General features: G+C 42.3%; 1 protein-coding gene across 1 annotated transcript; it reads left to right on the plus strand.

Moving 5' to 3' along the window:
- LOC121463940 (hepatitis A virus cellular receptor 1 homolog) lies at window positions 1-27,595 on the plus strand. The gene is made up of 10 exons (XM_041676520.1): window positions 1-112; window positions 10,985-11,042; window positions 13,157-13,495; window positions 15,539-15,560; window positions 15,723-15,844; window positions 16,574-16,642; window positions 20,627-20,676; window positions 23,785-23,893; window positions 25,216-25,264; window positions 26,581-27,595. The coding sequence occupies exons 2-10, from the start codon at window positions 10,994-10,996 to the stop codon at window positions 26,705-26,707; spliced, it is 936 nt and encodes a 311-aa protein (XP_041532454.1). The 5' UTR covers window positions 1-112; window positions 10,985-10,993; the 3' UTR covers window positions 26,708-27,595.

The raw sequence follows: 27,595 nt of genomic DNA on the forward strand, positions 1-27,595 counted from the left end.
TGGAGTTACAAAAGAGACTTGCCTTTATCCATGGGCAGATCTGGAAGCCTCCATCAGCAGCAGAGGACTAGGAGAGACTGTAACCAGAAGCTGTGGCTCTCCTACCTAACTGGTAAGTACAGTCTTCTGCAGACTCATGCAGGAGAGTAGCAATTGGGATTTGGAGTCTCTGTACCATATAGAATTATGTATGAGGTGATGTGGGATTGTATGCTGAACATTAGGACAATGGGGAGTGAGTCTCCAGACATTAAGGCAAGCTAGCATCCAACAGAGTTCTTTGGACTCTTGGAAGGTGAAATGGAATAATGGACTTTCATAGATAAGTTATTAAAATGATTTAAAGCAGGGGGCTGGAGAGATGGCTCAGTGGTTAAGAGCATTGCCTGCTCTTCCAAAGGTCCTGAGTTCAATTCCCGGCAACCACATGGTGGCTCACAACCATTGGAATGAGGTCTGGTGTCCTCTTCTGGCTGCAGACATACACACAGACAGAATATTGTATACATAATAAATAAATATTTAAAAAAATGATTTAAAGCAAAGTTAATATGTGAAATAAGAAACCTGTAGAAAATTGTCTGGTCCTTTGAGATTAAGCCCTATATATTTAGCCCCTTGTCTAAGTAATGTGTAATATTGTATATAACATGGAAATGGGCCAGTGAGGTGAGGGCATAGATACTTTTGCAGTCTTGCTCCTTGATATTTGGGGTTTGCAAAGTAAAGATATTTGTAAGAAATAATTTGTTTGATGGAAAGAGAGCCTCACAAGAGCTGCTGGGGGTTGAGGTCCTGTGTTAAGTTTGGGAGCTTGGCCAGAAGTAGGAAAGTTTTGCTTTAGCTGAAGTGTTGGGGAAGGGAATGGGGTTCCTATTGTGGGTTGGTGAGCAGCTTGTAACATTTGGGATTCATTTTTCAATGACCGGGCAGTCATTAAATTCTTTAAATATTGGGGAGATATTTAGAAAAAATCCTCATAAGATATTTATAAATGCATGCATTTATGTTGAGGAGAATTGGTGCAACCCTCTCCAGACTGCAGTTTTACCCTCTCAATTGTCTGTCTGTCTGACCTGCTACTTCCCCTCACTTCCAGGAGCTGTGGGGTGGTTGTGCCTTCCCTCTCCAATGCCCCATCCCTCAAGTCTCTCCCCTATCTAACCTCTGAACTATTAAAAATAAGACACGAGTCAGAAAATGTAAGATATACATCATAATGAACACTCATTCTATTTTTATACTAAAATTTTGGAATCCACCAGCCTAATAAGTCCTGTCCTCTAAGCATTATCCTCGTGGCAGTCCGCCATTGCCCCCACCCCCCCTCCACCCCACCCTCCTCTACCCCACCCCCCCTCCTCCACCCCACCCCCTTCTCCTCTACCCCCCCCATTATGTGCATAAACTATCTCGTGCAACTTACTTGAGATGTGGCTTATTGTATTCCAGCCTTTCCTCACAAGGAAGCCTTGCTGAGGATAACCTTGAACTTCTGAGCTTCCTTTAGCTGAACTGTTCCCTTAGCTTCTATCCTGTTCATTTTATCATTAAAAAAAAAAAAAAAATTCCAGCCTGTTGGCAAACACTTGTAATCCTAGTACTGGCAATTCCAACCCTTGGGAGACAGAGGCAGTACGAGGAGTTCAAGTTCATCTTTGCTAAAGGATGACTTAAAGGCTATCCTTCTTGATTGAGAATTTGAATTAAAAATATCAAAAACCCAAAGGTATTTATCATGCTATCCATCTTGCCTCTTTCCATTAATGTGAGTGTGTGTGTGTGTTATCAAACTGTGGCTATATACAAATATGGACTTTTCAAGCCAGACATTCGTGGCAGATGCCTTTAATCCCAGCACTAGGCAGGCAAAGGTAGAAGGTCTCTGTGAGCTCAAGGCCAGCCTGGTCTACAAGAGTCAGTTCCAGGATAGGCCCCAAAGCTACAGAGAAACCCTGTCTTGAAAACAAACAAACAAATATTATATAGAGACTTTTTCTTTAAGATGATAATAAAATATTTGATTATAAGCCCATTTTGAGTGACCTTGGCATTAGGATATCAATTCATTTTAAGTGACATCCCACAATGGAAAAAGATTTTATGAACTTTCTTTTTACTTACCATTTATTTATATATTAATTTATTCACTTATTTTTTGAGACATGGTCATATATATATATATATATATATATATATATATATATATATATAGCTCTGGCTGGCCTGGACCTCAGAAATCAGCGAGCATCTGTCTCCTAGTTGAGGGAGTAAATGAGTGTGCCACCACCCATCAGACCTAGCTCTTTATTGTTGTTGTTGTTACATGTCTTTTCTGTGTGCCAACAATGGACACCAGGGTCTCTCTGCAAGACCTCCAACTCCAGTCTCCCAATCTCACTTTCCCACTTTTGATTTTGAGGCAGATTCTGACCAAGTTGCTCAGGGAGCCTAGATAAGCCTTAAGCTCATGTTCTCCCGGCCTCAGCCTTTTAGAAATTAAGGTTACAGGCCTGTACTTCCAGGCCAAGTGTGAACTTTGATAGTATCAGAAATGGAAACCAGAGTTTTATGTTTTTACAAAGCACAGAGGGATGACTGGGTGTGTTGGGTCATGCCTGTAATCCCAGCATTCTGAGGAGGAGGGTCTCTGTAAGTGAGAGATCAACCTGAGGTAGAACAAGCTTCAGGTTCAATAAGACCCTACAAAAATAACTAAATAAATGAAAAGGCCAACCAGCCTACCAACCAACCCCACTGGTGGCTCATGAGGCAGGGGCTACAGCAAGGCAAAGAGATTTCTGGTCATAAGATGCTGCATTTATTGCCTTCCCAGCCTCAGAGGGGGTGAAGCCAACCCAGTCTGCATTTCAAGTTTTATCTAAAAGAACATTGTTGAAGCTGAACTTGTTGTCAATGGCTATTCAAAATGTAAGATACCTTGAGATAACTTTAGCTCTGACCTTCAGCATTCTATCCTTCCAGCATCAGGACGCTCTTCTACTCAATCAAAGTCTCAGTCTTAGGGGTCTAGAGCCCACATCCAGCTGATTAGACAACAGCTGTGTAGACAGCATCAGTTCACAGACTTAGTTCTGGGTTTCCAGCTGTTGCCTTGCTTTCTTTTTCCTCACACCATCTCCCCTGATGTCTCCACATGGGAAGTCACTGGCCCTGCAGCTGTAAGGTCCCCTGGACCTCTGCAGCTCTGACTTGGAATCACTGCCAGTGCCTTTGCGTTTGTCTGACCTTGCCTCTCAGGCCCTCCTTGTCTTTATGCTCTTCCTGCTCCTTGGGCTGATTCTGCCTGTATATGGGCACCTCTTCTCTGTTGAGCTTTTGAAGGAAGGCCCTCCCCAGGAGGCCCTGGGGCCTTTTCTTAGCTCATTCTCTCTCTCTCTCTCTCTCTCTCTCTCTCTCTCTCTCTCTCTCTCTCACACACACACACACACACACACACACACACACACAAAACAAAAACCCAGAAAAGGCATTTCCCATCAGCACTGGATTTCCCCAAAATACCTAGTTTAGCCTTCTGCTTTTCAACAAAAGGCAATGTGATCAATGAAACCAAAACAGTCCCTGCTGGGTTCAGAAGGCAGAGCAAACTGTGCTAGGTTCCTTGATCATGTGGCCTTCTGTTATCTCTTCTACAATGAATGCCTGAAACAGATAATAAAGCATTGGTTCTTTGCTCTTTTAATATTTGTGGTGCAGGCCGGGCGGTGGTGGCACATGCCTTTAATCCCAGCACTCGGGAGACAGGCAAATCTCTGTGAGTTCAAGACCAGCCTGGTCTACAAGAGCTAGTTCCAGGACAGGCTCCAAAGCCACAGAGAAACCCTGTCTCAAAAAAACAAAACAAACAAACAAAAAAAAATTTGTGGTGCTTTGATACAATACCTCATGTTGTGGCGCCCCCCCCAACCTTAAAATTACCTCATCGCTACTTCACAGCTGTAATTTTGCTGTTTGTATGAATAAGCATAAAATTTGATGTGTAAGATATTTGATATGCGACCAGTGTGCAAAGGTCCTTTGATCCCAAAAGAGTTGTGACCCGCAGATTGAGAACCCCTAACTATGCCATCCTTGCATGTCATCCTAGCTGTCATAGCAGTCCCCAGAGGTCACCAGGTCCTGGCACCTCTGCACCCCAGCAATGACACTGTATTTCCTTGTGAAAAGAACAATCCTCACAAAGTGACCCCTGAGCTCTGTCCCTGCCCCCCACCCCTGCCCCACTCCCTGTTCTCCTGCACTGGTGTCCTTCCCTGTTCCTCTCCCCTGACACAGGCATTCTCCTGCCTCTGGACCTTCGCCCTCCCTCTTTCTTTTCATGTGACATCTCTCTCTGGTTAACTAAGTCTTCTTCAGCTTTGCTCAAACCCCACCCTCTCTGTGAAAGTATTAGAAAGTCCATTTGGGCCTGAGAGACCACGTAGAAATTGCACCCATACCCCTCCACGGTACCACTAGAGCTCCCTTGCTTGCTGTATGCTTTCTGGGTCTTCCCCCTTTGTTCACTTGTTCATCCGGGAGTAAAATGGTTAAGACTGCTGTCTGCCTGCAGCCGTCCCCCTGCACAATGGGGGGAAACTCTTTAACATCTCTGAGATTTCTACTGAATTGAAGTTTTTAAAATGTTTTTCTTAACATATTTTCTACATAAATACAAACTTCATGATACCAGGGATCTTTGAGTCACTGATGTATTCAAAATTCATAGAATCATATACAATATATTGTAGCTACGCATAAATGTGAAATCAGTAACAATTTAGTATTCTAGTGGTGTTTGCTATAGTAAACTCGAATATCTTGTATTTTATCTATCTACTTTTCTGATTTCATAATTATTTTAAATTACGTGTATATGATTGTGATTGTTTGGATCCATGCATGTTAGTGCAGAAGCCTTCTCCAGTTCTCTGGAGCTGGAGGTAAGGGTCGCTGTGACCCACCTGAGGCTGCTGGGGTTATCCTCTGGTCCTCTGCTAGAGCAGCCGACCCTTCTTGTTGTCCTTTTCGGTCCTTTTACCCTTCGCTCTTTTCCCCTTCTGTAAGGGCTGCCACCCAGCTTCCAAACAAATCACACATGGAGGCTTCTTCTCAGTTATAAATGCCCAGCCATCGCTTGGCTTGTTTCTAGCTAGCTGTTCTTCAATTAACCTGTCTGTCTTGCCTGTGGGATTTTTCCTTTCCTTACTTCATCTTTTACTCTTACTTCATGGCCGGCCAGGCGACTGGCCCCTCATGTCCTCCTCGCCTCCTTTACTTGCTCCTTCTCCTCCCTTCAGATTTCTCCTCCTATTTATTCTCTCTTCCTGCCAGCCCCAACTACCCTTTCTCCTGCCTTTTTATTGGCTGTTCAGCCCTCTATTAGACCATCAGGTGCTTTAGACAGGCAAAAATCACGGCTTCACAGAGCTAAACAGATGTCGCGTAAACAAAAGTAACACAGCTTTCCATCGTTAATCAAATGCTACACAACATAAGCAAATGTAACACATCATAAATAATATTCCACAACAGACCCTCTTTACTGTGAGCTGTCTCTCCAGTCCTAATATTAGCATTTTAATGTAAGTAGAAAATGAAGGGAGAAGGCTGGCTAACATAGTAAGCAGGGTAGGCAGAGGGCTTTAGGATATATGATGATTTGGAGGGGATTTCAGGGTCTGGTTGTGGATAGAGTCCTAACATAAAGTGGTGGGGCTGAGGTACAATGGAGTGATTCAGTGAGTACCTAGTATTGTGGGGGGACCAATGGCATTTTGTTTTGGTGAAAATAAAGTGAATTCAACCAGCTGAACTCTTTCAGAGTGGGCAGCAACAATAAAGAACAGAGACTCAACTGAGGTGGATTTAGGCAGTGTGTTAGCCCCATTTTCTCACAAATGAAGCTCTTTAGTAAGTAACTGGGAATTCTGTTACATTCCTGAGTCCTGTTGTCACACAGTAGTCCCCTACAAGTGATGAGTAACCTTTAAAGGATGCCACAGTTGACCCTAAAGCTCGAGTTAACAAAGAAAAATCCCATCATCCCTGAGAAGGCTCAGGGGATCAAAGTGCTTGGCCAACCAGACACCAGCGTTGATCCTGTAATCTTAACAGCAGTGGAAGGAGAGAAACCACTTCTGATAGGTGTTTTCTCCCTTCCCATAGCTCCATGGCCTGCGCACATCCACAGACAGCAGCAGCTAGTTTACTACAAAAGTAACAAATAAAATAATAAGAACTTCCACTGGGTTATGTTCTCTTCAAATGTTAGGGTACAGTGGCTGGTCTTGGGGGAGCCAATAAGCTAAGGTGGATAAATTGAACCTGAAATATTGGTGGTTATTTAATGCATCAGCTCCTCAGCTCCCAACCTCATCCTGTCCACACTTCTGCCCTTCACCTGTCTTCCTTAGGATCTTAGCATCTCCTGTTACTTGCATTGGTTTTGCTTCTTTATATTTTCCTCTTTTCTAGCCCAGGCTAGCTCAGCATTGCCAATCCTCCCTCAGCCTCTCCAATGCTGGGATTGGTATACAGAACTATACCACACATTGCTTTTACCTTTATTGACAGGGTCTTACTCTATAGCCTTGTCTAGCTTGATATTTACTATGTAGACCAGGCTACCCTTAACCTAATGGCAATCCTCCTTACTCAGCATTTTGGGTGCTGGGATCACAGATAGGATCCATCCCTCCTGACTCTTACATATCATTTTGTTTTTTGATTTTTTGAGACAGGGTTTCTCCGTAGCTTGGGAGCTTGTCCTGGAACTAGCTCTTGTAGACCAGGCTGGCCTCGAACTCACAGAGATCCACCTGCCTCTGCCTCCTGAGTGCTAGGATTAAAGGCGTGTACCACCACTGCCCAGCTCATGTGTCAATATTTAAGAGATTGCTTCCTATCCTCTTACCCTGCCAACCCTGCATGAGGAAGTTGTCTTTTCTCACACCCTTCAATTTCCTTTTGTTCATGTCTTCTCTCCTCTCTTAAATTACCTCAAAGGAAAATATAACCTATGCTTGGTGCCATCCAGCACTGTAGCCGTGTGTGATATCTAAATAATTAAAATCAGATGGAAAACTAAAATGATGTCTACTCAACCGGAGGCTGGAGAGATGGCTCAGCAGTTAAGAGCCTGTACTGCTCCTGTTGAGGATGTGTGTTCAGTTCCCGGCATCCACATCAGAAGGTCAGAGCTGCCCGTAATGCCAGTTCTAGGGGACCTGATGTCTCTGGGTTCAGCAGGCACCTGCACTCAATTGCACAGAGACACACAGAGACATATATAGTTTAAGATAGAATAAAAGCAAATCTTTTAAAATTTTTCTCAATCAACTGGGTGGTGGTGGTGGCGTACGCCTTTAATCCCAGCACTCAGGAGGCAGAGGCAAGTGGATCTCTATGAGTTCGAGACCAGCCTGGTCTACACGAGCTAGTTCCAGGACAGACTCCAAAGCTACAGACAAACCCTGTCTTGAAAAACAAAACAAAAAAAAAGTGTTTTTTCTCAATCTAGCTGGGTGTGGTGGCACATACATTTAAACCCAACACTTGGGAGGCAGAGGCAGACAGATCTCTGAGTTTGAGGCCATTCTGCTCCACAGAGTGAGTTCCAGGAAAGCCAGGATACATATAAAGACCCTGTCTCAAAAGAAAATTTTTATTCACTTGTACTAGCCACATTTTAAGTTCTAAATCATTCCTGGTGGCCACAACAATATTCCACAGAGCTCATCCATACTAACACCCTTGTGGGAGAAGGGCCTATTAACTGGACATGGTGGCACACTACCGTATTCTCAGCATGCTGGAGGGAGAGGCAGGAAGATTGTCAAGAGTGTTAAGTGGAACTTTTAGTGTGTTTCAGGTGATATATATATATATATATATATGTATATATATAGTGTGTGTGTATGTATATATACATATATATTTGTAATGTGTGTGTCCATGTATACATACACACAGAGACAGACAGACAGACAGATTGATAGAGAGATAAAGAGAGGAGACACAGAGAGAGGTTAGAAGGAAACTCTCTTTCAAAATGGAAGAGTTCTAGAGTACTCCAGTATTCCTCAGTTGGGGGCCCCTCTACTCTTGGGAGCTCCTTTTCATTTTGCCTTAATAAACTCATGTCAGCTCTGCTAAAACAAAGAGTAAGAACAACAAAGGTTCTACTTGGTAGCACTGTCCAGGAGGGAAAAGATGCAGAGACCAGGCCATCATACCCACATTGGTGGATGTTCGGGAAAACAAGGACATGATAGCCATGAGCAACTGAGGTCTGAGAGGGGCTTGGTGCAAGTGGTCCAGGGGAAATGACCCAGACTGTTAAACTGGGTTCAGTAGGAGGGAAGAAAAAGTGAGAACTGGGATAAAAGAAGAAGAGTCAAGACAGCATCACTTGGACAACGACCTCAGGAGATGAATTGGGAAAAAAGCCTGGGTGGCTGTGGGACAGGAGGTCAGGGAAGCAAATCTGAGCCCCAGGCAGAGACCATATAACTGGGACATTTGCAAAAACTCTGGTTAAAAAATTGGGTTTCCTTGGGGCTGGAGAGATGGCTCAGAGGTTAAGAGCACTGCCTGCTCTTCCAGAGGTCCTGAGTTCAATTCCCAGCAACCACATGGTGGCTCATAGCCATCTATAATGAGATCTGGTGCCCCTTCTGGTCAGCAAGCATACATACAGATAGAACACTGTATACATAATAAATAAATAAATCTTAAAAAAAAAATTGGGTTCCCTACTCCTTGAGAGAACTGAGATAAGGCTGTCAGAGGGATGTGACATGGTCTGATTACACATTGACAGCTGTCTCATTGTTTGTGAATTTATTTGTTGGTTGCTCACTTTCCCGTGGTGAGTTGCTTGCACAATTCTAGATACTTTACATCCCTATTGTGCTGAATCATACTCCCCTATCCTTAGTTTATTAATGATAACTGCATTGAAATAAAAATCTTTTCAAAAATTCTTCTTATGGTCATTGGAATTAGGCCTGGTCCTAGGTTATAGGAAATCTAGCATTATAACATGTTGCCTTTCGAATGAAGGAGGCATGGTTTAATTCTGTGTGGGCCACTTTAGCACTGGTTCTCCTAGCTTTTGACAGTGCAAAATGCTGCCCTTGAGCACACGGGATGCCTCAGTAGATAAAGGTGCTTGTCACCAATCCTGAGCTCAACACCCATAACCTGCATTTAGAAGGAGAGAACCAGCCACCCTTAGTTGTCCTCTGACCGTGTGTGTCCCCTGGAATGCGCATGTACTGCCTGATACAAAAACTATTTTAAATGTAATCTTTAATAAATTAGAAAAATGCTGCTCTTATTCCAAAGAAAATAGGGATTTATGGGAATAAAAATTTTAGTGACCAAGGCTCAAAACAATATAGGTTATTTTATCATGAATTTCATGCTCTACTGTAGAAGAGGCTATATGAACGTTTACAGTCCCAGGATAAAAGGAAGTCATAAATTGATGCATTTACCAAGGATCCTGGTGGGAATATCAGGCAGATGGGACACAATAGAACACAGGGATCTCTTTATAGATTTCTGGTGTTCTATAATTCTTAGCTATAGGGTTGGTGGAAGCTGACTGTGTGAAAATGTAACAATACATTCCAGAAGTTGTTCCTGATTGTCACAGGATGATGCAGGGGTTGGTAGTAAACGGCTACTGAATGATGGGAGAGAATTTATACTATTTGTGGCTCGGTATCTACAATTTTCCAACCCTCCATAGTCTCCCTGCAGGATCTTCATAGGTGGATTCTACAGGGAATTACAACTCAAACTTCAGTAGTTGAGATGAACTCAAGTGTTCTTCTCAAGCATGGAAAGTCAGAAAAGAAAAGGATTTCCAGCCACCAGCAAGGTGCTTGCTCCATTACAGAGCTCACCTCACTACTCAGTTGAATTCCAGAATGTGGAGAAGGTTTCCTTTGGGAGCCTGGAAAGCTATTAGCCATCCATGTCTGTTCCCTTCATTTTATGAGCAATAGCCCATAGGACACCCTGTGAGATGGCTCAGTGACAGTTTGTGTCAAGAAGGGTGGCAGACTGTGTGAGGCAGTGAATGCCCAAGTATACTACCCTTCCTCAATAGAACTCTAAAGGGACAGAATGGTTGGTACCTGATAAAAAGTAAGATAGTTGTGTCTTAAGTTGGTTTTATATGTTTTGAATTTCTTATAATAAATAAGATGTTTAAAGTGTTCATTACAATCATTGTTTGGCCACCAGTTTGCAGCATTAGTTTTTTGATCTCTTCTAAGTACAGGGGCTGTTAGTGTGATAGTGCAGAAGCCCGGGCCTGAAGATGAGTCTTGGAGGATTCATGAAAACTATTTCCATCTTGAAGACTAGTAACAGGGCAAAGTTTCCTCTCTGAGAGGAAGTCATGGATTCTTCTGACAAGAAGTGGAGTTAATGAAGTACTAGGCAGGCTTACTCATGTTTTTATGGTTTACCATTTAAGAAACGAACATTGAAATCTAGATGTTGGAATCTGAAGACATGTACCATCCACCATAACATCCCCCAGGAAGATGTGATATCAGACACTGTATGCAGCAGCAGTCTGGCTCAGAGCATCTTGCTTATGATTAAGGTGGTTGAGATTCAGGGACTAACCCCTGTATCTACGGGGCAGAAACAGCTCTGTGTCCAGCAGGAGGCAAGTGCACCTTTGCTATTAGAAGTCTGGTTTTTGCTTAAGAGTTCTACCAAGAGAACACACTCTTGTCTCTGCCTCCAGTTTTCTCTGCTTGCTGCCTTATTTATGTCATGACCAGAAGTGAGATTGCTGGCTGTATGTGAAGAAGGACCAGGAAAGAAGAGGGTGTTGGGGAGGACAGGGTCCCTGGCAGTGAGGCCTGTGTGATTCACAGTCAGAATGCAGACCTGCCTGGGTACAGTGTGCTGAGTGCCACAGCAACCAGAGCATCTTCTCCTTGTCCTCCAGGTCAGCACCATGATGCATCCTCAAGTCTTCATTTCTGGCCTCATACTTCTTCTCCCAGGTAAGTGAGTGGATGAGCTGGGGGATGCTGAGGAGGCTAGAGTGACAGGAGAGATGACAATCCTTGGGCTTTTTTGATCATCGGTTATGTAATGAGCAGAGAACCAGGATAAATTGTAGCTCCAAGGAAGTTGCTTAACCTGTATGAATTTCCAAACTTATGGCTAGATAAACATTATCTGAAAGAGAATGTCAGGCAAGAGGTGGGAACACATGTATGCCTGTCATGGACAATATTGGATAAGTACTCATGCATGCCTAAGATAATGAATGGTTGGGTTATTTTAAAAATCAGAACCAGAGATTTCCAGGCAGGATGGCTAGTCATAATTAGCCTTCATTGCATTTTTGTGCATTTTTGCTTATTTCAATCACTTTCAATTGTTTATCTTAAAAAAATTTTATTCAAAGTGCTCTATGAAAAGGGGCAAAGAAGGAATAAGGTAATTTTCTTTGAGACAGGGTCTAAGTTAGTCCAGACTGGCCTCAAACTTTGTAGGTTGCTAAGGATCACCTTAAACTTTTGATCCTCCTGCCTCTACGTCTCAATAACTGGGATCACTAGTGAGAGATAAAATATATTCTATGACTTAATTAATATAGCATGTATTTTAATTGAGATCCTAAAAAAAGTATTTGGCAAAATCAAGTAATGTATGTCTCAGAAATATACTCATTTTATACAGTTAGGACTGTGTTTTCTTGGGTCATGTCCAGACTCACATCCTAGGCCTGCATGTAGGTGATTAGTTGGAGAATATTATAATTCATTGTTCTGTGCTCTTGTTGACTTATTTGTTTGTTTTCAGTGGTGCTATCCAACACAGGGGCTAGCATGGGCTAGCCCAAGCACTGTTTCGTTGATCTCCATCCTCAGCCCTCAGAGCTCCCTTAAAGTTCCCTTTGGAAACTATTGGTGTTGGAAATTCTTTTCCAGTGTATATTTTATTATTTTAGTTTTTAAAATTGTATCATTAAAGTTATCGGTTGCATATTCTCTGGTTAAGTGGTCTTTACAAGGGTCTTGCTCAAGTTCTGGTATGTCACCAACTCATAAAAAGGGCTGCTTAGTGTTTTTTGTTTGTTTGGTTTTGGTTTTGGTTTTGGTTTTTTTTTTGTTTGTTTATAAAGAGATAATCATAAAGTTCAGAATAAGCCTCAGCCCCTCCTGGTGGTTTTCTCAAACCCTTTCAGACAATTGATGTTGAAGTTGCTAAGTTTCTGCCTTGAAGCCAACAGTGCTTTTCTAAAGGCCGGGCTCTGCTCTTTGACTAGGAATGGGGAAGAGTTAGTGATTTTGTTGTCATTGCACTGTGGAGGAGAAGGGGAGATGGTTTGAGACAGGGTCTCCAAAAGCTAGGCCTGTCTTGAACTCATTAGTGAGCTGGCCTTGAATTCCTCATCTTCCTTCCTCTACCTCCTGAGTTCTGGGACGATAAGTGAGTTCTGGGTATACAAGAGTTGCCTATGGGCCTGGCTTCTGAAATAAAGTTTTAGAAGTTTAATGATGAAACATTTATGCTGGTTTCAGTGGGGCATGCTAATTATTCTGCACTCAGGAGGCAGAGGTGGGAGGACTGTGATTTTCAGTCACCATGAGACATAGAGCAAGACCCTGTCTCCAAAAGAAACACACACTCTGAAGAAGAAAGAAGAAAAGCGAGTGAATATCACGCCACAGAGTTTTTTTGCTCACAAGTGTATCCACTAAGTGATCACACTGAGGAAGACTATGCTAACAGGAAAATGTTTACAGTCTTGCAATTCAAGCAATAAAACTGGAGGATTGGGGAGGTAGAGGCAGTGGAGCTCTGGGAGTTTGAAGTCAGCCTGGTTCATGCAGCAAGTTCCAGGTCAGCCAAGGCAACAAAGTGAGATTCTGGCTCAGAAAACCAAAGGATAACAACCACAAAAATTAAGTTGTCATTCCCTTTTATATTTACCCACAACAAAAACCCCTCCAGAACCAAAACAATAAAGCAAGCAAAACAATAAAAAAGAAGGACTGCAGCCCATCCTCCCTGTAATTTTTCCTAAGAACAACAGCAAAATTTTGGGAACATGTTGGATACTAACTCTCCATTTCCTCCCCTCTCCCCCCTTCTTACATCACAGGTGCTGTGGATTCTTATGAAGTAGTGAAGGGGGTAGTGGGTCACCCTGTCACACTGCCGTGTACTTACTCAACACGTGGTGGAATCTTTACCACATGCTGGGGCCAAGGGGCATGTCCATCTTCTCATTGTACCAACACACTACTCTGGACCAATGGATACCGCGTCACCTATCAGAGGAGCAGCAGATACCAGCTAAAGGGGAATATTTCAGGAGGAAACATGTCCTTGACAATAGAGAATGCTGTCCTGAGTGACAGTGGTCTGTATTGTTGTCGCGTGGAGGTTCATGGATGGTTCAATGATCTCAAAGTGACCTTTTCATTGGAAGTTAAACCAGGTAAGCTTTCTTTGTTTTCTTTCCTTATTTCTTGTAAGTGAACCATGTCTTCTGTTTGCTAGTAATTTGTTCTTTTCCTAGAACAAGGAAACACAAAGTTCTTATGAACATGTTGATTAAATGCTTGCTTTTGAGTTGTGTAAAGACATACTCTCCTGTATCTCAGGCTATCCTCTGATGGTCATGCTCTCCTGATTCAACTGCCTCTGATTCCAGTGTTGAGAACACAGGCATGTGCCACCAAATAATTCTCTTTAGAGGCACCGAACAACTTTATTTGCTTAGATGAAGTCCTAAAATATATCTTAATTCAAGACAGTGAGACACATCTGCTCCTGACAGCACCAATCTACTACAAGAGGAAGATGGGCATCAAAGAGGCTCCTTATGGAGTTTGTTAGATGAACTGGACATGCAAGATCCACAGAGAAATGACTATTGAACTTGTCTAAAGGTGAGACGATCCTTCAGGATTCCTGCTTCATGAAAGAGTCTGTGAGACATTCAGCAGGATACAGGAGAAAGTGACTGGCAAACTGCCAATATAGGCAGAACTGTTTTTAAAATTTCCTGCTTCATGGACAAGTCTGTCGAATACTATGGGCCCGGAGGCTGAAGATGGATGCCCCAATGGTGCAGAAAAACATTGGGTGACTGTCCAGGCAGTCAGATGTCTCTGTCAATTCTAGAGTTTTGGAAGTTGTTTACAAAGTATTTCCTGTTTACTTAGGTAGAGTCTTTGGTGGATTTAAAGAATCGATAGTTATGACTATGGTTTTCCTTAATTATGATAAAAGATAAAGTAGATATAAATAAATATCATAACCATAATTCTTGCTTGATAACTGTTTTGTCATATGTAATTTTACTATGTTAAAGTTAAAACCTTTTTATTTAAATGGCAAAGGGGAGGTGATGTGGGATTTTCCTCTGTATGCTGTGATTACCATTAATGAATAAAGAAAACTGCTTTGGGCCTGTTGATAGGGAAGAACTTAGGTAGGTGGGGAAAACTAAATGGAATGCTGGGAGAAAGAAGGCAGAGTCAGAGAGAGAGAGATGTTATGGAGCCACTGCCAGAGTCAGGCATGCTGAAACTTTGCTGGTAGGCCATGACCTCATGGTGATGCACAGATTAATAGAAATGGGTTAAAATAAGATGTAAGAGTTAGTCAATAAGAAGCTAAAGCTAATGGGTGAAGTTATGGTTTAAATAATACAACAGATGCTATTGATTTGTAAATTGTAAGTTGAACCTGCCTAATCCAGATTTAAAATCTGGAACCTTTTGAGCATGGACTTGAAATGCATCTGGAAAATTCAATGCCAAGACACTATCATGTGCACAATTATCCACAGTTTCTAAAGTTACCTTTTAAGCTATATATGTAATGTGTAGTTATATGAATGCTATGTAAATAATGTTTATACTTGAGCCTGACCCATAAGATATTATTTATATGCAACTGTTCTGAATTGTTAAGGAAGAGTTAAATACTTTAACTCCAGGAACGAGCCTTTTTTTTTTTTGATAAGGAGTATTCACCTTGTCTCTGTTAGATTGTAAGAAACCATAGAAGACAATGTCTACTCTCTATCCAAATATGCAAATCCCATTTGTGTTGGGATTCGTGTGGGATGTGTGTGCTAAGATGCAGGGCTATATGCTGTGTCCTCTCAGGACTGACTGAAGCTCCACTGGGCCTGGAAACTGTGGGTGAAGTCAGTCATCACTGAGAGAAGTCCCAGTCCCCCATACCCTCTCAGTCTCAGAGATGCTGAGAGATCTGAGGACCTGACAGCTGTCATTTATAATGTGTCCTTGGGAACAGGCTCTGTTCTCATCTCCCTGCTGGCGCTATAGCTTCCTCCTATTGGTGAGCTGTCTCTAATGCCCCACCCCACAACATCCTAGTTGGTCAATGGCAAATAAGAGAAGTTCAGGAGAGGAATTTGGGTGGGGAAAGCCTCTCACTAGTGCTACAGAAGAAACTCTTGTCTCTTGTTGACTCATCCTTATTTCATTTTGATTTCCAAACCCAGAAATTCCCACAAGTCCTCCAACAAGACCCACAACTACAAGGAGACCCACAACTACAGGGAGACCCACAACTACAGGAAGACCCACAGCTGCAGGAAGACCCACAACTTCAGGGAGACCCACAACTACAAGGAGACCCACAACTATAACAAGATCCACAACTACAGAGAGACCCACAACTACAGGAAGACCCACAACTACAGGGAGTCCCACAACTCTGTCAACAGGACTCACACATGTGCCAGCATCACCCAGAGTCTCTACCTTTGCTCCAACAACACCAGCGCACATGCAGACTCACACACCAGGTAAAAACCCAATGGTGACTCAGGACACAGAGTCCTTCTTATAAGCATCTGTAGGACACACAGACACTGAGTCAAGACAGAAATTTAATATAGGTGGAGAGTTCTTAGCTGTGTCCCAACAATAGCCTCACAAAGAGGGATGAGAAACATCCAGGCCCTTTCTAGAAGGTGAAATGACCCTTGACTTGATAAACCATAATCTTAACTAAGTGTTCAATTTTCCATGTGTTCATATCAACTATGTTTCAAAGGAGTTTGGGAGTCTATTTTTTGTTTTGTTTTGGAATTGGTTTTTGGTTTCTTGAAGACAGGATTTCTCTGTGTAGTCCTGGCTGTCCCAGAACTTGCTCTGTATACCAGGTTTGCTCCTACACAGAATTTCACTTTCCTCTGCCTATGAGTGCAGGCACCTTGAGGCATGCACCCCAGTTAGAGTTCAGGAGTCCAGAATGGGAAGTGTGAAGCAATCCTGAAGATCAATAAAGTTGTCTAGAATATTAGAACACACATCTCACTTGCTCAGGATAGTGGGACCATGACAGGCATTGCCTATCTTTGGGTACATTTCTCAGAGGAGTCAGCAGATACAGAAATAAGTAGGAAGGAGTCATTCCTGCTTAGGAGGCTGGGGTAGGCATTGGGAGAGGCAATGGTAAGATTTGTTTCTGTTTTCCTCAGTGGGGTCCAAACTCCAAAGCTGAAACAGTTCTTGCATTGTTCTCATTCCAGAACCCACTACATCTTACCCAAGTCAGACTACAGCTGAGGTGACAGAAACTTCATCCTACACCCCTGCAGGTAACTATGCCCCCCTGCCCCATCCCCTGGAAGGTCCACATCTTGGTAAAGCTGGTGTTGAAGAGCACACGCCCTCTGCAGCAATGCAGATCTGACATTGTAAGTGCTCACAGAGACAGAGGCACAGCTCCATTCCACCCCGATGGAATCCTCCAGACATCCCTTTCCATAAGCACCTCCATTCAGGTCAAGCTAGGCTGGGTGGCTTCTTTGAAGGAAAGAATGTCAGGGACAGTCAACATGATAAAGTGTTGAAAGTTTATCAAGATTTAACTCAGATCCTGAGCACAGGGTCACTAAGAAGTGAGATGTTTATGAAAGGAATAGGACACACTGGGGCATGCGTATGGACTTCTCCATACAGAGCACTTAGGTGTCTTTACATTGAGTGTACATGTGATGTTGGTGGCTCTTAAGATGGATCTCTGGAGGTTTGAAAGAAGTGCCCCATCCCTCTTGGTGCTGTTGGTTTAGAAACAATACTCCAAGATGTAATTTATAACAAACTTATATTTAAATCATTTTCTTCCATAAGCCATGTTGTGATACAGATTTCGGAGGGATATTTGTTTATATTCAGGAATGGGAGGGAAGGACTAGAAACAGGAGTTTCTACATTATTTGACCCTCAGCAAGTGTGCCTTGCTTGCTGCTTATGGCCAGTTGGTTTAAAATGTCTGCGAACAGCATAGATTGCCTCAACAGAAAATCTGTTTTTTATCAGTGGTTCCCCCAAAGTTTCTTGAATGTGTTAACAGAATAAGCAATATAACCACTCTCTTGTCCATCCCGGGACAATGAGCCATTGCCTTGCCACCTGCCTCAGGCTTTCCTTCTGGGGCTCACTGATTACTCTTGTCTTTCCTGGTCTATCTCTGTCTTGCCTAACAGTTGTGTGACTTACAGAAAGTCACACTCTCTTGAATCTGTGACATTATTTACTCAGTGAACATAATGGCACTTTTTAAAAGTAAAATCAGTTTATTGTAATAAATTTTTACTGAATATTGTGGTTACAAAATGTGATGGGGGACTTGGGTCATAAGTGATAGCTACAGTGTAGATCACACCTACACTGTTAGGTAGAGTGCCCAGACAACTGGCACAGGCAACTGTGGACAGATTTTTCTTTGGTGTGCCAGCTCACAAAAAATGACACAGAGACTTATTATTAATTATGAAAGTTCAGCCTTAGCTTAGGCTTGTCTCTAAACAGTTCTTATAGCTTATATTAACACATATATTTTAATCTAGTTTTTCTTTTCATGTTGCTCCATTATCTGTACCCTGTTGTCCCCATCCTGCTTCCCCTCAGTCTGACTGGGGACTCTACCTTTCTTCCTCTCTGGGTCCTCTTTGTCCCAAGAAGTCCCACCCAACTTCTTCCTGCCTAGCTATTGACCATTTGGCTCTTAAATGAGTCTCAGTAACACATCTTCACACAGTGTAAAAGAATAAAGTAAAGGAAAAAGGTAGCTGCTATGACTTGGGAACACCCATCTGTGTGACTCTTTTTACAAAGCAAATCACTCAGTTTGATCCCAGGCTCATCCTTGGGTTTAGTTGTTTGGGACTCAAAACAGTGGACCAGCTCCCTGGTTGCCGCACTAACCTTGTCACTTGTACTTCCTCCAGGACAGCAAAGAGTCTCCTCTCTTGCCTTGTCAGTCTAAAGCTCACATGGGAAATGGGAAGTTGCACTGTGGTCTCAATGTGTTCCCATATATTCCTTTGGTAATGTGTAATTAAACGCTGAGGTCATCTGGAAGGTGATTAGGATATAAAAGTAAGATGTTCGTGCACAGTGTTAGATCCTTTGGGAGAGGACTGGTGGGCCTGGTTTTCCCTTTCCTTCCCTTGGGGACACACAAGAAGTATCATCTCTGAACAAAGGAGCCCTCAGCAGCTACCCAGTCAGCTCGTGTCTGGATCTGGGACTTCCCAGCCTTTAGAACTATGACCAATGCATTTCTTTTGTTTATAATTTACTCACTCTAAGCAGTTTTGGAATAACAACCCAAGTGGACTAAGGTGGGTTGAGTATATGAACAGAAGCACCACATAGACTTGCAGCGCTGAGACCCTGATCCTCACTCACTCGGTACACTCTGTCCCACCGTCCACATTCTGGTTGGGTCTTATACTTCTCCTTAAAACTGTAGTGGCATGCGCTGCTTGACCAGCTGTGGAGATGCTGGGCTCTGCCATCTCTTTCAGCCATCTCCACACTATCAACAGGGGTCAGTTGAGACTGCCACAGGCTGCCCTTTGTGGTGCAGAGCTGACCCATATGTCCTTGAGGTACCTCCTAACAGGGCCAGTCCTGCAAGACTCTGGGTGGTTGTGTGTGTGTGTGTGTGTGTGTGTGTGTGTGTGTGTGTGTGTGTGCTAACGTATGTGTGTGACTCAATATTCTCATAAGTTGCTTCTCTGTGGTCTCCTCATCTATGTGGCTGACCTTTTCCTAGGCTTTCCTGAAGACAACTTAATTTAAAGTCATATGCAGTGAACCCACAGAGTAAGGAAGGATTAGGTAATGGCGACCTCTCAATGTTGAGAGGGAAATCCTTAGTGTGAACTGTTTCCAGGCAGAAAAACAAAATGAAACTAGATCCAAACACAAGGCAGCAGGAGCCGCTGTCTGCCACTGTTCCCAGGTGTGAAGAAGAAGGAAGGAGCGGGTTCAGGCTCTGTAAGGCCATGTCACCTAACCCTGCTCAGAGGAGAGCTTTGCCGAGTGGAGCAGGGAACGAAGCAGCTGGGTCCCTGGTTTCCCTGACTTCTGGCATTTTGGCCTTGTAACTTGAGGCTCCTGGGTGAGTCCTTACTGTGCTTATGGAATCTCTCTCTTGGTGAACATTCTGCAAAAGCAAGAAATATTAGGATCGAAAGGGATTTGGGTGTCACATGGGTCACCACCTGCCTTTCATATCTGCCTGCCAGGAACCTTATGCGCCATCCCATTTCATTAGTTTATGGTAATTTATGTCACTGCTGGATTGAGGAAACTCTTTAGTTGCCTTTGGAGACACACACCCTTCCATTTGTCCCCTATTCTAGGCACACATCTTTGGAGAAGTTGTTGAATTGTCCTCATTACATAAGCGGTACGATATTTCTAAAGTGAACTCCACAGTGTTCACACCCCTGCTCCCTGCTCCTTCCATCACATAACAATAATAACATCGCCTGTGTCTCCTACAGTGCTGAGTGCCCATGCGTGCATTCCTAAGTGCTTATTGCAGCACCTGGATTATGAGGTCACTTTGCTAATGAATATGGTCAGGACTGAGTTCAAGTTTTCTGATTTGGCTTCACCTTACTGAATCACTTCCTCTTGTTCCTGCAAGGTCTTACTTAAGGGCCTAGCTCACAAACAGAGCCCAGACTGTAGATGCTGCCTACACCTAGTCATTGCCTGTGGCTCCTTGTCAGGGCTCTCACAGAGAGTAAAATGTAAACACAGTACAGTGAGAACGAGAGGGGCTATGAGTCATTCAACTTTATTCGTGCTGGGCAATGTCAGCTTTGGCAGTTGTTGGGGACTCCCATAGACCGGTAGTTTTTCCGCTCATTGTGTGGGCACTGCGTGTACACTGACAGCAGAGATGTCTGTCATTTGCTAAAATTAGAAATATGGAGTCATCATGTATGCTTCATCATCTTTAAATGCAGTGAAAGGGACTCCTTGTCAGGGTGTTGCAACCCTTATATTATGTAAGATATCAGCAGAAAGTGGTTTCTGCGTTTCAGTCATACTCACTTAGAAACAATGCAAACAATAGATTCCTTGATATAAAATAGATTTTTCAAATATACTTCGATTATTTAAATCTTCATAACATGCTGTTCAATGAATCTCCTGCCATATTAAATCCGAACCCTTACATGGTATAAGACATATTGGCCTTGTGGGTAATATTTATAGATGTAGCAAAAAACTAAATTTTGCAATTATAATTAATTTTCCCTCTTGTTGAGCAGATTGGAATAACACTGTGACATCCTCAGACGGCTCCTGGAATAACTACACTGTAAGCATATTTCTCCCTCATTTATTAGCTATGTTCATTTGTATATCTTCTAGGAAACAATTTGTATTTAAAGATTTGTCTGTGAAATTAGTTCATAGATATTTGTATCAAAAAAGAGAAAGAAAAGAAAAAAGTCAGATGGTGGTATATTCCTTATTCTTAGGACTCAGGAAGTTAAAACAAGATATCAGAAGTTTGAGGACATCTTAGACCATTAGACAACTTGGACCACATAGTGAGACCCTGTCTCAAAAACTATAGATAAATAAACTCATAAAGGTATAAAAATAAAGAAATTAAAAAGAAGAATAAGATGCTTACAAAGGATGTTTGAATTTAAGATGTTTGTTTAGAGGCCCCTCATATTGTTTTCTACCCACTGGCCATTCACTATAGAGCCCACTGGTGATATTTTTTTTACACACACAAACCTGCACAGATGGTAGTAGGACTTGGACAGTCTTAGTTTAGCATGATTTTTCCTAGAGTTTTGTGTCCTAAGCTTGAGAAAAAGCAAAGGCACTCTGCTTCTGGGATTCTTGCCAGAGTTCTATCTCTACAAAATAGCCAAAGTAAATTTATCAATAGATTTTTTTTTCTCTTTTGGCTCCAGGAAGAAACAAGGTTTGTTTTCATGTGTGTAGTTAGCGTAGGAGATATGTTGGTTGAGATAAGAAAAAAAAAGCCAAATAGGGATTGTGTTGGAAGTAGCAGAGCCCTGTTAGTATGGGCAAGACCCCAGGTTTGAACCACCAAATCTACCAAGCCACAAGACACTTCAAGACAAGGTGGCCATATCTGTATAGGGCCAAATGGCCTAAGGGGTTTATACCTATTGACAGTCAGAACATAACACATAAAGGCTAATGTAAGTTTCTTTTGTTTGATTTTTGAGAAGGGTCTCACATAGTCCAGCTGTCCTTGAATTTAACTGCACACCTGAGGATGACCCTGAACTCCTGACCCTGCTACCTCTGTCCCTCAAGAACTGAAATTATAGGAGTAAATCCCATCATAACTTTCTCCCTTCTTTGAGACATCGTCTCATTTCCTAGCTCAGACTGGCCTAGAACTCACAATCTTCCATCTCAGCCTACTGAGTACTGGGATTACAGGCCTGTGTCACGTGCCCAGCTTGACACTAAAAATATAAGGACTTAATTGACATTAGCACCCAGTGGTCTGGCAGTTGTGGAAAGAATCTGTATATACTAGTTAAATATCAGACACCAGTAAGTACGTGCTACTAAGGGAGCAGACATATGACTCCATATAAAACCAAACAGCACTGCATATCAAGGTTGTTCCTGCCCTCAGTTACCTGAGAAACGGTCATACTTAGCAGCACGGAGGAATAACTTAGAGTTGAATTCAAAATAAGCCGTAGTGACTCTGGACTCGGAAGTCAAGCTGTCCCTAGGTGCAAGGAAATTGAATGCACAGAAGCACGTGGTTTTGTTTTCAGGTTGTTTTTGCTTGTTTGAGGCCAAATCCTATAGAGTTCAGGTTGGCCTTGCCCATACTATGTACCCGGGAAGGATCTGGAACTCCTGACCTTCCTGCTACCACCTCTTAGGTCCAGGGATTAAGGTTTGCACCCCTAGGTCTGTCAATAGCAGCAAACATGTTGAACCAGGAGATCAACTTTCTGGACTCTGTTTCATGAAAAGAAATTGAACAAAATCTGTGAAGATTACAGAGAAAGGATAAGCATTGTTGCCATTCATAATCAGGAACATGTTCTGAAGTAAATGTTCCATGGGCACGGTAGACACACAGACACATGTGAAGTCCAAGCTCTCAGGAGGGTTAGGAAGGAGGAGCAGAGGTTCAAGGTCATTGTCAACTAGTGAGATTCAGAACAGCCTGAGATCAGGAGAACCTGTCAGAACAACAAACAAACCTTAGATTCCCCATAGCCTTTTTGTCAAGAATACCTGAGAATCCCTCCCCAAGAACCCACTGAACACCTTGCTTGAGGACCTAGAGCCAGCACTCACAGAGTTTAGCTGACTTGTCCATGATCTCCCTGACTTAACAGAGGAGCCTGGATTGTGACCCCATAGATGCAGCTCACAGGTGGGCAAAGACCTGGTCTGTGACTTCCCTTTCCTTGTAGTTAAACCATTCATGGTCTCTGTTTAGCTTAGTAGCTTAGTGCCTCACCTGCTGCTCAGTTGTCTCCTGCTTCTTCCAGTATGTACAGTTCACTCATTACCTGTACCAGGGTACTAAGGGAGATTCTGCATTTCGGTTGATCACACAGTAGTAATCAGACTGTATCCTTAAGCTGAGTTCTACTACTATTCTTAGAAAGTTATTGAATATAATAGTATTGTTTCTTTTTTTTCTCAACTCTGTTCAAAGCTTTCTACTTACCCTCTCCTTGCTTTCTAATTCAGGGTCTCTGTTCCATTAGTTGTTAATATATTAATATGTTAGCATATGTAATCTATATAATATACAAAGTACTAATATATAATATATAATTAGTATGTATCTATCAAATATAAAATGTGTATTATTTATTAAATATATTCATATTTAATACATAAATGTATTCTTAAAATGATAATATAACCTGCCATTAATATAATGCTAACCATTTGGTATTAGATGTTTATAAAATTATACAATCATGAGTCACATTTACAAGACAAGTAGGGTCTGTGATGAAGGACCAGACAGGGGCTGAGCACACTGAGAGCAAGTTAACTTACAGATAAGCTATTCTTTTTCTCTTTATTAGTATCATAAGATGATGCATTTAGAGAATACCCTACAGACCATTAAACAGACATAATCATGTGCATGATGTGTGAACCCACATTAGGCATGTACTTAGAATTTTGACTGAGGCATCTGCTGTGTAATCACCTCATATAACATAGATCATGTTTCCATCATCATCAAAGACACTGATTCCACTGCCTGTTACGACCTCAGAGACCACCAGCCTAGCCACAACCCTGCAAAGATGAAGTTCTAGGACCTAGAGTCTAGGTGAAGGCCAAGCATTTGTTTTCTGTTCCTCTCACTTGGTGTCCCTCCCTTGTGTTTACCACTGGTCATTTATTGTTGCTGTTATTTTATTTATTGCTTCCTTAGGAATCTGTCTCTTTGTGGAAGACACAGAAGAACATGAGTAACGACATTTACACTGGCGTCTCAACTGCTGCCGTGCTGTTGCTGCTGCTCGCGTGCATTGGGGTTATCAGTAAGTCATTTCACAGCTGTCCCCGAGGAAGGAGAGCCAGGGCTCTCTGTCTTTAAGAAAGTGCACATGCCACGGGGGCTTTGAGTTCTCATGGCTTCTGTATCCCCAGATCCAGCACACTCATGTTAAACCATCCACTCCCATAGGCCTATGTTAGGATCCACAAAACTCTGTGGCTGATTTCTGATGCTTGGTGAGTGCTCTGCTCAGTGACCTTGAACCATTGCTACTGTGTGTCTCCAAAGATTCCTGTTCTGTAAAACTTGATCTCGTGTACTCCACACTGGTACAGACCTTACTAGGTAGCTGAGAATGGCCCCCAGCTCCAGATCCTCTGGCCTCCAACATCCCCGTGCTGGGCTCACAAAAATAGGCTGCAGTGCTTGGCAACACTCTTGTTTCCTGATCATGTCCTTTGTCTTTCAGTTGTTGCATCAAAAAGGAAACATTTTATTTTCCATAAAAATTTAAATACTATGACACAAGACATTTCAGATAGACTTGATATTTTAGGTCACTGTAAGACTTTTGATATATTCCCTCCTGTCCTACCCTCGGATCTCCCTTGTTTCTCATGGTCATACTGATGACTATTCTGTTGAATGTACTGTTAAATGCATTTATTAGAAAAGGCGAATGAGACATTGGTTGGAAACCCCATGACTAATGCGGGAACAGACTATTTGTAGGTGGCACCCAGGCCTATATGGCCCTTTCTATGAGTTGAATAACTGTACAGAGAAAGTGTTAGCCATGGACTTTACAAAACATGATGCATGAGCCCATTACTAACCTGCTTCATAGGAAAGGGGGAATAAGGATATGCCTGTCAGATTTCAGATGGTTCCCTCTAATCATTTAAAAGCTGTTCATCCAAAATGTGCCATGTGCCTATAATACCAGCATTCTACAAATCTGTGGCTGGTTTGGGTTACATATCAGGTAACGACCCAAGGCAATTACTTAGCAATTGAGTAAAACACCACAAATGTGTTCACTTCATCAGTCCATAGTTAGTTATTCTTCCCTTATGGGCTGGTTCTCTAACAGCCCGTTAGAAAAAAATCGAGACTTTTTGTTTGTCTAAGTGAACAAAAATTTACCAATCTTAGTCAAGAAAACTAGGCTATGTGGATGAATACACCAATGAATGGAAAGATCTTTCCTTGAGGTTACAGAAAGGAATTACCCAAAGTTACTTGGGGACGTTTTAATCATAAACCGAGACAACATCCTTGATTAGGAGAAAGGGTCATGAGTGTTTCTGATGACATGGGCAATTCTCCCTTCAACTTCTCCCACCTTTTCCCACCCCAATTTAGGTGTCATCCTTAAGAAAAAGAAGTCGAGGTCGAGGTCGAGGCCTGCAAGGTAAGCTGGCATGGCTTGTGTGGATTCTTTTTGAACTAACAATCTTGAGAATATCTCTATGCTCTCTTTTGCTACTAAATCATTCATTACTAATTGATTCATTGCTGGGTTGGTTGATTTGAGACAGGGTTCACTATGTAGTCCAGACTGGCCTGGAACTTACTGTGTAGCAAGGCCAGGCTGGAACTCACAATCCTCCTTCCTCAGGCTCTTTCACTCTGGGATTACAGATGTGCTCCGAAATACTTATCCTTTATTCTGTAGGTTGGATCCCCAAATAAAGTTTAATGAGTCTCTTTCTTGTTACCCTTATTTCTCAGAAATACTTTCTGCATTCTGTATTTATGTATTTATGGTAGGACAGAAACAGAAGGCCTCTTGATCCTAATCTCTTATAGGTGGACACTGATTTGTAAACTTTGCTTCCTGGAGCTGGTACGGAAGGAATTGTTTGACCCACTCTTGTTTCCTTCGGTGTTTTCTTTCATTGCGTACCTATTCCATTAAGAAGTGATGAAGTATATCTCAGAGCATATAAGCTAGTAGAAAGGTCATTTAGGTGCTTTAAGGGAAGTGTGCTGGGGAAGACAGGGTTAGGAGGTAGGCTGTTCAAGGACACCCAAGGGAGCAGAGGATTTAGAGGAAGATTATTTCTGAGTCTGCCGGGAGTGTAACAGAACTGTGTATGCTTTTCTCCTCCATGCTTAATGTTAGAGGATTAGATGCTTTGAATGTTTCAAGACCCTTTCTTTCTCAATAAAGAAAATCTTGTATTATAGTGTACGTGGTTTGTGTGTGGTGCTGTGAAGTGCCATGGCACCTGAAGAGGTCAGAGGACAGCTCCGTGGAGCTGGCTCTTTCCTTCTGCCTTTTCCCAGGGTTCCGGGACTCTCACTCAGTTTACAAGGTTCTCTTTAGACTTCTAAAGCATCACAGTGCAGAGTAAATACATGAGTTATCCAGTTTCTAGCCCAGTTCCAAAATGCACGTGCTGATCAGGTAGCTCTGTTAGCTGCCTAGATATCTGTCTCTCTTGACCTCCAACTTTTGTGTTTCATGGCATTAGTATCTTGAAGGACTCCAATATGAACTGCCTTTTTCAAAAAATGATTTTTAGTTTGTCTGATGCCTATTAAACAAACTTTTCTATGACTTAATAGGAGGGCCCTGTGTAGTGCCGTTTACTGTTAAGAATTTTGTCAATGGGTGTCCTGGAGTCTTGAACATATATCTGGATTGAAATCTCTGCTTAGACCTGAAAGGTAACCTCTTGTTCTTTCTTCAACATCTCTCTCTCTCTTTTTCTTTCTCTGCAGCTTGGTACTGTACCGTGTCTCTAAGAGTGGACCCGGGCGAAACATAACAATTGCCCAGACCCAAGATGATGAGAATGTCTTCAACGTAATTGCAGACAGTCTTTACCCTAAAAATGAGTCCCAGTAACCCTCTGAGGAGCCCTCTGCCTGAGACTGCAAAGACAGCAACTGGATTTAACAAAGCAAATAGCCTTTCCAGCTGCAGGGCTATGTTCTGTGTCGGTTCATCCAGAAGTGGTGGAGAGGGTGACCCTCCGCTGTTTATACTCAAATTCATGGTTCACATCATCCTAATTCTTATATCAACACTGCCTCAGTCTCTCACTCAATGCAGAACGTTCTTTCAAACAAACATTTTAGTATTTTGAGTTTCCTTTAGTCAACATAATCATGGGTAATACAGGAAATAGACTTTTGTCTTGATCATTAAAACCATTAAGAGAGGTATAAAAAAAGTTAAAAAAAATAAAAAGCAATGGCAAGCTGGAGGCACATCCTGAATTTAAAAGTATTTCATGATCATGTTTTATCTATTTTATTGTAATTTGAAATGTCACTTTTTCTCCCCTCCCTAAGGGGTCGTAAAATCGTGGAAACATACAGGTTTAATTTCCCTCACAGACAAATAGAAGGGACTGTAATATTACCATTAGAGTTGGTTATGCTTTCTTATAGTTCTGGAAATACGATACATTATAATGTGATTGAATTCTAGGGCTTCCCTTGTCTGTTCTAAAATATTTGTGTTTAAACTACAGTGTTTTCTGTTTCTGAAATATGCAGCAACTACAGATCACAGCAGGACTTCAGCGATGATAACCCCGATTTGTAGCTTTTCAAGAAAGATTTGTCAAGCCAGTCCTACAGTGGTGAGGCCACCAGAGGGGGCTATCAGCCCCTGAACTCTCCTGCCTCCTGATTCTTACCTGGTGGCTGCTGGTCTCTGAAGACTATGATTGATGGAGGAAGGTCATTGGTTAATTATAATAAAGAAACTGCTTGGCCTCATAGGAGA

This window comes from Microtus oregoni, unplaced genomic scaffold (assembly GCF_018167655.1).
Source record: "Microtus oregoni isolate MIOR12 unplaced genomic scaffold, Mior012 000027F_ref0000203, whole genome shotgun sequence".
Taxonomy (NCBI): Eukaryota; Metazoa; Chordata; class Mammalia; order Rodentia; family Cricetidae; genus Microtus; species Microtus oregoni.

What these genes read in the sequence shown, in the direction of transcription:
- LOC121463940 (XM_041676520.1), top strand. Translation starts at nt 10,994, where the DNA reads ATGATGCATCCTCAAGTCTTCATTTCTGGCCTCATACTTCTTCTCCCA. An exon ending in CATGCAGACTCACACACCAG is followed by an intron (nt 15,845 to 16,573) that starts GTAAAAACCCAA and finishes TTCTCATTCCAG; the next exon opens with AACCCACTACATCTTACCCA. An exon ending in CGCGTGCATTGGGGTTATCA is followed by an intron (nt 23,894 to 25,215) that starts GTAAGTCATTTC and finishes ACCCCAATTTAG; the next exon opens with GTGTCATCCTTAAGAAAAAG.